Below are 11,744 nucleotides of genomic sequence, written 5' to 3' on the forward strand. Positions count from 1 at the left end.
GTCCGTTTGAATACAGCTAAAAATTGAAAACTAAAAACACTGTAGCAAAATAATTTTTAAATATGTGAATAGTGCCGTGGGATCCATTTTTAATGAAAAAGTTAGTAAGATTTGTGGAACTCGTGAACAGTACACGGTGTTTGGGTCACCGGCTGAAAAGTCAAATAACGCGGCTATTGTTCATGAATAGTAGCCGCATTACACCTGAAACGCGTGAAAAAAAAAAAAAACAAATAGAAAACGCAAAAATTGCAAAACGCAAAATGCAGACGCCATTCCCAAACGCTCACATTATAGATATCTGATCGCGCTTCTTTATATACCAGAAATAGAGTAACTACCTTACCAACAATCAAGTCAACCAATACAAATATGACAAATGACAGATACCTAACTAAGTATGCTCTATAAACTACACCCGTTTAATGCACTACCACTCTATGCTATTGTAGCTTAGCACTTATATATACAAACTACAATACAGAACTACTAAACTAATATCTATAAGATATTCTATGCTGTGACAAATATCTACAAGATATTTCACATAATACATTTCTATTCTACAAAAGCCTACCTTGACTAAATGATTAATTAGGAAAAATCTCACGCACAGTCCCACACAGGGGCCCCTATATATCCACTCCCCTATCAAACCCCATCAACCATATTTCAAAACTATTCTCTTACAGCCTCTTACTGCTGTCTCTCTTTCTCTCTGTAAACATGGGTTCAGAAGGAGGAGGAGGAGAGTTGATTGTGAAAGTGAGCAAGAGGGAGGTTGTGGCTGCAGTGCTGCCACTGCAAGAGCATTGGCTACCACTATCCAACCTAGACTTGCTTCTACCCCCAGTTGATGTGGGTGTGTTTTTCTGTTACAAGAAGAACACCAGCTTATTGGGAAAGGACCTCTCTAATAATTTTCCCTCCATGGTTGGGGTTCTTAAGAAGGCCTTGGCCCAAGCTCTCGTGACATACTATGCTTTTGCGGGTGAGTTGGTGTCAAACCCTGTTGGTGAACCTGAGATTCTTTGCAATAACCGTGGTGTGGACTTTGTCGAAGCTTTTGCTGAGGCAGAGCTTAAAGACCTCGACTTGTATAACCCTGATGACACCATTGAAGGCAAACTTGTGCCCAAGAAGAAGCATGGTGTGCTCGGTGTCCAGGTTCGTCACGTGTTTCTTATTCCCAATGTATTCACGTACACCCCACACGCACACGCACATAGCGGTAATATTTTTAGCTCCTGCTGAAGCGAAAATTATCTTAGCGTATAAAACAACGTCAATCTTTCTCCAACCCCTAACACATCTCAAACGAACCTTTTTTTTTTTTCTTTAAAGGTAGAAAATCCTGGAAACTTTTTTTTGGATGTATATATATATATATATATTTTCTCCCTAAAATGTGTTTTTGGAGATGCTAGCCACATAATTTTACATGCAAACAATTCAATTTTAATAGCCAGTAGAGTATTTGCGATGAACTAAGATTCTGAAATAACAAGAAATGAGAATAGTTTTTGAAACTACTTTGAAAGAAACATTATGCTATTTTTTTTAAAATTTTATTTATGATTATCTATTTATAAATTAATAGATCAAAACCAAAAATAGATTTTATCTTAATTAAAACCACTTTTAATGAAGTGGTATTACTTTGTTTTTAAATCAGAAATATTCCTTGTCTTTGTTTAGGCATCTCGTGGGAGTGTGAATATGTATATGTGTGTGTATTACTACTTTCACTCTCGCATGAATGCATGTATTTGATAGTAGAGGAATTTTCAAAAGAATATATCTTTACGTATAAGATGCGTTTGACGTACCATCCCCACTCAAGAAATTGGGCGGCGGATCAAAATGACACTATCTTTTTTTCAAAAGAATTCACAAAAAATGTAACTATTAGTATAATCCGAAATTAGGCAGCTGATCAAAGTTTGATGTATGATCTGTTTAGATAATGCTTATTTTGGTGAAAATTAAAAATTAAAAACTGAAAACATTATAATAAAATAATTTTTAAATGTATAAAAAGTGCTGTAAGACTCATTTTTAATAAAAATTTTGATAAAAAAAGAAATTTGTAGGTCTCATAAAACAGTGCACAAATCCATTTAAAGTGCTTTTCAGCGCTGAAACACTTTTCATTAAAAAATAAAAAAGAAACGTCAGACGCAAGACGCTGTGGTGTAGCTGTACCGTCCCTACACAAGAAACTAATATGTGTTCCTTTAATAATGTGTAGGTTTCCCGTGGCTATAAAGTCTATGTTAAAGATAAAATTTAATATATATATATATATATATATTTTTGGTAAAAGGAATTAAATTTCACATTATTATTAATATATATATATATATTTTTGTTTTTACTCAGTTTAATTGAATTTGTCAAAAGTAAGGCATTATTTTCACACACGTGATATCGCTATAGTTAATTATTATTAACTATTTAGAAAAACAAGCTGTAAAAAATGGATTTTTTTTTTGGTAATAAAAAATGGAATCTATTATATATGTAGGACTAACAAAATTCATAAATTAATCATATTTAAGAATAAAATTAATTAAAAAAGAAAGGCTCCTTTTGATATTAATTATTATATACCAGAAGTCATAACCTACTAACCCAATATAACTTGTTAAAATTAAAACAGCAACCAATCCAAATAAACGCAACAAGTACATAAATTTGGTGAGGACGCATTAGTCAAATATTAAATGTTTGACAAGGCACGTAGTAAAAAAATAAATACTAATACTGACATTTTGGTTTTGTATTTGGAATATGCAGGCAACCGAGCTCAAGTGTGGTGGGTTGGTTGTGGCGTGCACGTTTGACCATAGAATTGCAGACGCCTACTCGGCCAACCTATTTCTTGTGTCATGGGCTGAGATGGCTCAGTCTAAACCCATCTCTACGGTGCCATGTTTTCGTCGTTCTTTACTCAATCCTAGACGCCCTGGTTCAATTCATCCATCCTTGAGCGACATGTATGTTCCAGTGACCTCATTGCCTCCACCCAAAGACCCACAACCTGGTGATGATTGTCTTATTAGCCGCATATACTACATTAAAGCTGACCAACTCAACCTGCTCCAATCACTAGCTACCACAACCAATGGTTGCAGGAGGACTAAACTAGAGTCCTTTTGTGCCTTCTTGTGGAAGATGGTTGCTAAACATGCTATTCTTAACAATGTGGACAAAAAGGTAACCAAAATGGGCATTGTTGTGGATGGTAGGACAAGGTTAAGTGATGGAGATAGAGACAAAGCTTCACTCATGGGTTCTTACTTTGGAAATGTGCTATCCATTCCTTATGGAGGGAAGGAAGTAAATGAGATTGATCAAAATCCATTGAGTTATGTGGCAAATGAAGTTCATGATTTCTTGGATGGTGCAGTGAGCAAGGAACATTTCTTGGGGCTCATAGATTGGGTGGAGTCTCATCGTCCAGTGCCAGGGTTGGCTAAGATATATTGTAGTGGGAGTGAAGATGGACCAGCTTTTGTGGTATCATCAGGGCAAAGGTTCCCGGAGTCAAAGGTGGATTTTGGATGGGGTAAGCCAATATTTGGGTCATACCATTTTCCTTGGGGAGGTGACTCAGGGTATGTGATGCCAATGCCAAGTCCAAGTTGCAACGGTGACTGGGTTGTGTACGTGCACCTCTTGAAAGGCCAAGTGGAGTTGATAGAGACTGAAGCTGCTCATCTCTTTAGACCCTTGACTTTCGATTATCTCCAACATTCCAACAAAGAATAATTTGCCTTAATTATATAATTAAATTATATTTTCTTGTCAGCTATATATATATATATATATACAGGATTAGGTGTGCTATTTAATTACTTTGTCGTGCTTTGTTCAATTTGGATGGCTTCAAATGGTGGGGTTGGAACCTTGGAAGTTATATGCGTACTTATGTAACTAAATGTGCTTCTTTCTCCATCCCTCCCTCCCTCCTCCTCCCTCTCTACCATAAAAAAAAAAAAAAAAAAAAAAAAAAAAAAAAAAAAAAAAAAAAAAAAAAAAAAAAAAAAAAAAAAACGCAAAAAGCAAGAATTATAATTCCTATTCAAACGCCTTCTAAATGTGCTCAAAGCCTAGTGAGAGTGGACAATCGTTTGCTTCGCAACCTTTATCTTTTATTTTGTTGTATTATATTAATGTAATAATGGGAAAAGTTTTATTATTTATTTAGTTAAAGACTCAAAGTTATCGTATATTATCATGTGATTGTTTAATAAATCTCTTTTAATTTTTTGTTTTACTATTTTTTCAAGACACCAGTAATTGTCTTACCCTTTTTTACGCTGAATATTAATGCTTGATATTATTAATCATTATTTTAGTTGTTTTATTAATATAATGCTTGACATAGATTTGAACTTTTAACTATAGTTGTTTGTATTTCTTTTTTTTTAAGAATCTTTTAACCATATATATAGCATTATGAAGTTATTAGTTATAGGATTTTGTGCAAAGAGTACATAATTTAAAAAAAAAAAAAAAATTTATAATGTCAATAGAATAAAGAATCGGACTAATCTTGGACAGACCTTGAAAATATTAGGATGTGCCAATTGACTTACAAAACTCTTGATTATAAATTGTTATTTTTTTTTTCAAAATAAAAAATACATATAATTAAAAAATTAATGCTAATAATGATTTTTGTCAACCTCTAGTATTGATATTTCAATTTTTTAAAAATCTTTGAGCAAAGAACTTTGAACCCTCTAAGTTTGAATCCTGATTTCGTCCCTGATAAATTGCTTTTAATATTTGGTAGAAAAATGGTTCCTCTATCATACATCAGCCTCCTGCTCAGTCATAACTATTGGAAAATCTGGTTTTGCATCTCATACAAAATACACAGCGGAAGCAACAAATACGGATCTACTTCATTCATGAGAGATAACATGTAACCTTGAATTGTAGAGCAAAGAATAGAAAGCGTACCTTGATGCAGTAAAATTCAAAATCAAGATTTGAGAATACCTCTAATCAACATCCCAATTCCACTTGGTGCTCGAGAAGAGTAGTCTCTTAATCAGTCTTTATGTACGTTGATTCTCAAAGAAAAGTTCTTTTAAAAGATATTGTTCTTCTTCTTCTCATTGTAGAGAAAAAACTGCTTTCTTTTCTTTTCATCATACGTACATTCTAACTACCTTGGTAGTTACTTTATTTAATAACTCTTATTAAATATGATAGGCCAAGCATGTATTGAGCCCTTGTAATAAATTAATCAATTGATTTAGCCAAGTTAATTAATTAATTCAATTAACATGCAAAACGTATAGTAGCACAAACAAATCACCAACTAAGTTAATATACAGCGGAAAATAAAGTTGACATGGTGATTTGTTTACGAATGGGAAAACCACCGAGGCAAAACTCCATTGGATGAATTTAAAGTTGCCATTCTCGAGAATTCACTATTATCACAACAAGCGGTTACAAAAAGGAATCCTAGTATCTTATACCAACCTACAGTTGAACCCTTACCTCGATACACAATTGGACTTGTTCTGTAGTGACAATCTCTCATTTTTAATACACGGCTCCCAATACGTGACTAACCAATCGATGCATGGATCCTAGTACGTGGCTTACTCACCAACTTGAGAAAGATGTTGGCTGCAAAGTTTTTCAGTTAATCAACATGATAAAGATCACGAAGCTCCTTGGTCACAAAACCAACAGCGTATAAACGTAGCAGCTTTTTCAAGAGAAAAATGAATTAGGGCAAATTTTGTCTCTGGTCACAATTTACATGAACAAAACTTTGCCTTACACTTGCGCAACCTTTGACGGTCCTTAAAATAATTCTTATATATGTTTAGGATTGTAAGAAAAGAAAGCCTAAATATGTATACACGGATTGGTGTGAAATAAGATCTGAAAAACTGATTTTCATAAATCTCAATAGATAGGTTATCTATCGAGCAGCTGTCGAGCATCGTGCTAAATTGGCCTTTTAAACCTCGATAGATGCTATCTGTTGAGCTAGCTGTTGAGTTTTAAAATCCAGCACTTCTTCACTTATTTTTTTGATAGATTTGCATGGTTTCAATACTTGGACTTGAAATCTTGTTCCTTGAAGTATTAAATACATCCTAGATGTACCCAATTACAAGTAAAATGTGTTTTGTCAAAGGATTAGCCAATTCTAAATAACATATGTTCCTAACATGATTCACATATGTCCTAACAATCTCTCTTTTTGGCAAACCTTGACAAAACCACAAAAAATAAATGAACATATGAGAGAAAACATAAATCACTCAACTTATACTTACTTGTTGAATACAATAAAATTTAATCTTAATACAAACTCTTGAAAAACTTTGTAAGAAGAGAGTTCATGGCAAGAAAGAATTCGACAACCTGTATTTCTGAAACATTTTAAACAAAACCCATCACGGCATCTTACTGTGAAACAGAAATAAAAGATTGCATACAAGTAATAAGAAGAATGTGCATAAAGAGAGAAAGGAAACAACACATGAAGAGATAGGTGAAAGAATGTAATAACAACCTCAATATTTATAACAGAATGAATACAAGGTTTGCTATCACAATGTAAGAACAATGTATCCAAAAAGAAAAGAAAAGAAAAGATACAAAAAGTCCTCATTACATCTCTCAAAGATAAAAACACTCCCCCTAACAAAAATATCTCCTATACTAACTCTCTCCCTTAGTACATAACTATTTTCATGTAAAATGATATGATATAATAGAGAAAGTAACTTGTAAGATGGTAAAATAGGATAATTTGTAGATACCAAATGCTAATACTCTTAGGAGTTAGTGAACTCATAGGAAAGCAAACGAACTAATCTTATTTGAAATAGGAGACCATGGTTAATGGTTTGAAAGACTCCTTATTTGTCTTGTATTGGGATTATGGTGTGCGTCTACGTTATATATAAATAAGGTTTTTATAGTTTTGAGGTGTGTTGCATATGGAATAGAAAATAGAGAAAAAGGGAGCTGCACAAGAGAAAAGAGATAGCAGCTAAGAGGGAACCGCATAGAGAAAAAGAAGATAACCAAAAGAGAGCTGTGTGTGAAGAAGAAAATAGAGAGGAAAGAGCAAAGGGTTGCCGTTTTTGAGAGAGATAATTAGTGTGTGCGAGAGTAGAGAAAAACAAGAGATATTTTTCTTTAACTGTAAGACATATACAATAATTATTATAATTGATTTGATAACAGTGAATTGATTCGGAGTTTGTCCATAGTTTTCCCCTTTAAAGAGAAAGATTTTTCCACATAAATATATATATTTTGCTATTTTGAATTGCTAATATTGTTGATAATATTATTTGGGACTCAACACCATATAATTTCAAGGCCTTGGTAGACATCTCTCACAATGATATTCTTGGAAGCGAAAACATGGTTTGTACCCACGAGAAGGAAGGTCTTTCATTGTGTAATTGGTCATTAAGATTAGTCAACCTTCTTAATCAAAACGTATGTTAGTTAGTGGAATTACTGATATTTGATTGTGATAAATTGCAATGCAGTTAAGAATTTATCAAAAGCTAATAATTAGGATGGACTGATGGTAGACAAAAAAATATAGGAACTATTCCTGGGCTAAAGTTTAAACTGCTAAAATGGTCATCATGTTATCCTAATTAACCAAACATAAGTTACATGAAAGACAAATGATGTATAACCCAATTACTTATTAGGAAAAAAAGGTTGTAAAACCCGATGATGTATTTGTTCAATTTTGGGCATTAAATCAGTCTACTATCGATAGGTGAGATACCGTTATTAAGACACGGTTGCAAACAATTCTTCATCAACCCCCACTTTTGTAAGTGGAAATAAGCATCATTTAGCCCCAAAGACATAAAGCCTGGGTTTGGATACAGCTTAAAGCTGCGGCGCGTTTTGGTTTCACGTTTTCTCCTCTTTTTTTTTTTTTTTTCCTGTCGCAATGGTTGACTTCGGGGGACAAAAGTTAATGTGCGTGTACTGTGCGTGTACTGTTCATGCACTGTTCATGCAATATTTAATATTAAAAGTGGGTCCCACAACACTATTCACACATTTAAAAATTATTTTGCTACAGTGTTTTCAGCAACAATAAGTTTTTATCAACTTTCAGCAACAATAAGTGCTATCCAAACGGAGCCAAAGCATGATAATGTGTTATCATGTGGTTTGACTCTTGCATGATAGGACTTTCTTTATGTATGTTTCAGTGTTAATAGACTGTTTGTTTCAGTTTTAATAATTTTTCATCTATTGAGGTCATCAGGGTCCTATTTCCCTACTTCCAGTTGATAAGACATTAGAATCTCAGCATTTCCTTTATATGTTGGTCTATTTCCTTCATTGTGAATCTGACTAAACTTCTTGGATTTACACCTGAGGTTGATTCTTTTCCAGGTTTTTGTTAATCCTTTCATCAATGAGTTCCTTATGTTTATGTCTACGTTCACAGGACATTAGACAATACAATCTCCTCGTTACGAAGGGAATAAACACAAAATTACAAGTTCTGTGAGATGCAAAAATAGATAAAAAACATGCGTCAAAGAAAAATAATCACACAAAATAATATTCACATGGTTCGGCAATTTGCTTATGTCCACATGTGGACGCAAGTGAAGGTTGAAGGAGTTGCCACCTAGTTTTTGCAATGGCTTATGAACCATATATATAGTATCTTCTCGTGGAAGGACCTTTTGATCTTACTACTAGAGATATGGGTTTGAAGTTAAGGTACGGTCTTAGAAAGGTGTTAGGCACCCAAAACCGCCAACCCTAAGGTTGGCTTTCCATCATTGTGTCTTATGTCTTAACCCTATTAAATGCACACTCAATATTGTTATTCTAACTCACACACACACACACACATTCATCATACAATCAGCATGGCATCAATCGTCCCAAAAGACCTAATAATAAATCTATTATGCATACAAACAAAGACATACCATTCATCTAATCACGACATCACATATCAAAGGTCCTAACACTCATCTAGCATGGCATTAAAGCATTCATCGCATCACCAACCCTAATCATACATCTAAGCATGTTATTCATCCAAAGTAGCAATCAAATCATGGCAAAAAAAAAACATAGAAAGATCAAAGCAACATGTGATTGCATCTATACATTGGAAATACTCATCCAAACAAGCATGTATATCAAAGCAAGATCATATCATAAATGCATGAACATTACAAATGCAAGACTTACCTTACCTTGCAGCAACTCAGCACCTATGGCATTATGCATGAGTATGTGAATGCATGTTCATAGCATTAAAGCAATAAAACCCTAATTCTAATATTTGAAAGCAAACAAATAAATAAACATGTGAAACAAAGACTTTGAAAGCATAAAAACATGGAAAAAGAAGCTAAAAAAAAAAACAAACATGTGAAGGCAGGATCAAAAATGGATGAATAAAATTAGGGTTTCTGGGCAAGTTCATGCGCACGCATGAACAAACCTACATGCGCAGGTAAGATTATGCGTATGCAGGTTTCTGTCCAGAAACCCTAGAAACACAGCAAGGACTTAAAATACTAAATCTAACATCCTAACATGCATTTTAAAAATACAAAAACATAAACCTAGACTACACAAACATAATAAAACATATTATAACAAGAAACTAAGGCAAACAGAAAGATTAAAGAGCAGAAAATGAAAGAAGAGAAACAGAAGGGTTTAAAACTAATACCTCAAAGAAAAGCTCTTCAAGCTTGATTTTTAACCATTCCCCTCATTCAAATCTATTCACAATTCAATAAAACAGTTATTAGTAATTTGAAACTCAAAGATCAAGGCCAGAAAAGGTCCTAATCAAAAGAAAATTGACTTGAGGGCGTTTTGTGAAAAACTCACTCTTTGATTCACTATTTCTACTGAGTCTTAGGTTATGTTTGGTAAAAGTTTTTGTTTCCTATTTTCAAAAACTTGTTTTTGAGAATAGAAAGAAAAAACAATTTTCTTGTATTTTTGAAATCAAAAACTTGTTTGGTTAGTTGAAATTAAAAAAAAAAAAAAAAAAGTTTTTTGAAGAAATTTTTTTTTTTTTTAAAATACTGAAATATCTTGCTATTAGGATTCAAAATCTAGTGCTAACTCATTAATTAAGATAGATTCATTAAATCATACTCATGTTTTCATTGGCTTTGAAAACTAAAAATTGAAAATAGCATTTTACTTGTTTCAATTTCTTTCACAATTTGAGTTTTAAGAACAGTTTTTGTGTGTTTTGAAAACATACCATGTAAGGCTAGTTATAATGTGAAAAAGGGAGTTTGGAACGACTCCCAGATGATGTCGGATTCGTTTCAAACCTTAACATTAATGCAGAAAACTTGCCTTGTATAGTTTCCAGAAATCATTATGCATGTGCAAGATCAGGCCTGCATACGCATGCAGAAAGTTTCGAGCGCAAGCTGATTTTTGCATGCGCATAGCGAGGGTTTCCTTTGGCCTTATTTTTCAAAAATAGATATATTTGCTTTTTAAAATTTATATTTTTCATCTTAACATTTCTTAAGTCAATTTAACTTCTGGTTGGGCCCTAAGCCAATCTTGGGTCTTAGAATTCAGCATCATTGGGGAATGAGAGTTCGAGTTGTAAAGGGTACAAAATGCGGTGTCTACACCACAGAGTTATAGGAATTTCACTTTTCACAGGGAAAAATACAAGATATGACAGTACAATTTTCTCTCTAAAAAAAAAACACAAAACTCTAGTCTCCAAAACCAACATTTTTTTTTTTCCATTTTGTGCACAGGATATATAATGGGCTACAAACGGGCCAAAAAATTTCTTGGGCGTTGTCCTTGGATCCCTAAGGAGAGGCTTTTCCATAAGCGTTCCAACTTGGGTCTATTGGCCTAAGCCTCCACTTCATGAACTAAGCCTCATAAAAACTCTCATTAAAAATTGTAGCAATTTTATTTTGGGTTGCATCATAATCTAGATCAAACACAACTAGACTTCACAAAACCCAGCACATTATAGATGAAGCTTGGTGCAGCATGCAACTAGAGCTGCCAAAGAAACGATTAGTAAGGATTAAGGATCTTCAATGGTTACAAAATAAGGAAGTGAGCAATGAATTGAAGGAGTTCCTCAAGTGGCTCTTGTTTCTAATACAACAAGAATATTAGCATCATGTCCAAATGGAAATCCTTGAAAGTCAAAGTAGTTGTGAATAGTAGGGGTGTGCTCGGTTTGATTTGGCCGGTTTTGTATGTGTATGGCTAGTCAAAACTGAATATTTCGATTTGTGAAATTCTCAACTGGAACCGATTGAAATGGCTGGAAATCAATTGATTTTGGTAGTGTTTCGGTTTCAATCGATTTCGGTCAGTTTTCGGTTTTCCAAAGAGAGGGTTATTGAGATTTTCAAAACTCTAACTTTAATCACATATAAAAAAACAAAGCAATAGAGCAACAGAGAGAGAGAGAGAGAGAGAGAGAGAGAGAGAGAGAGAGAGAGAGAGAGTTGTTGAACAAAGAAGAGCAACAGAGAAAGAAAAGAGAACAATCATACTGTGAGAAAAGAAGGAAGATGATCATGTTGTGGGGAGGTTGGCATGTAGAGGCCAGTGTGTGGAGGCTAGCGGCACAAGGAAGATTTGGAGTGACTGTGGAGGTCGGTGTGTGAGAGGGACTGTGGAGGTCGATGTGTAAGAGCCTCCACAGTCAGAGAGAAGAGAGACTGAGA

At 33.9% G+C, this 11,744-nt stretch overlaps 1 protein-coding gene across 1 annotated transcript; it reads left to right on the forward strand.

Annotated features, from left to right (window-relative positions):
- Window positions 1-634: 634 nt before the first annotated feature.
- Window positions 635-3,789, forward strand: LOC111987067 (coniferyl alcohol acyltransferase). Its single transcript, XM_024018763.2, has 2 exons — window positions 635-1,167; window positions 2,800-3,789. The coding sequence occupies exons 1-2, from the start codon at window positions 727-729 to the stop codon at window positions 3,772-3,774; spliced, it is 1,416 nt and encodes a 471-aa protein (XP_023874531.2). The 5' UTR covers window positions 635-726; the 3' UTR covers window positions 3,775-3,789.
- The last annotated feature ends 7,955 nt before the right edge of the window (window positions 3,790-11,744 follow it).

The sequence above is a fragment of the Quercus suber genome, unplaced genomic scaffold (genome assembly GCF_002906115.3).
Source record: "Quercus suber isolate HL8 unplaced genomic scaffold, Cork oak 2.0 scaffold_250, whole genome shotgun sequence".
Classification (NCBI taxonomy): domain Eukaryota; kingdom Viridiplantae; phylum Streptophyta; class Magnoliopsida; order Fagales; family Fagaceae; genus Quercus; species Quercus suber.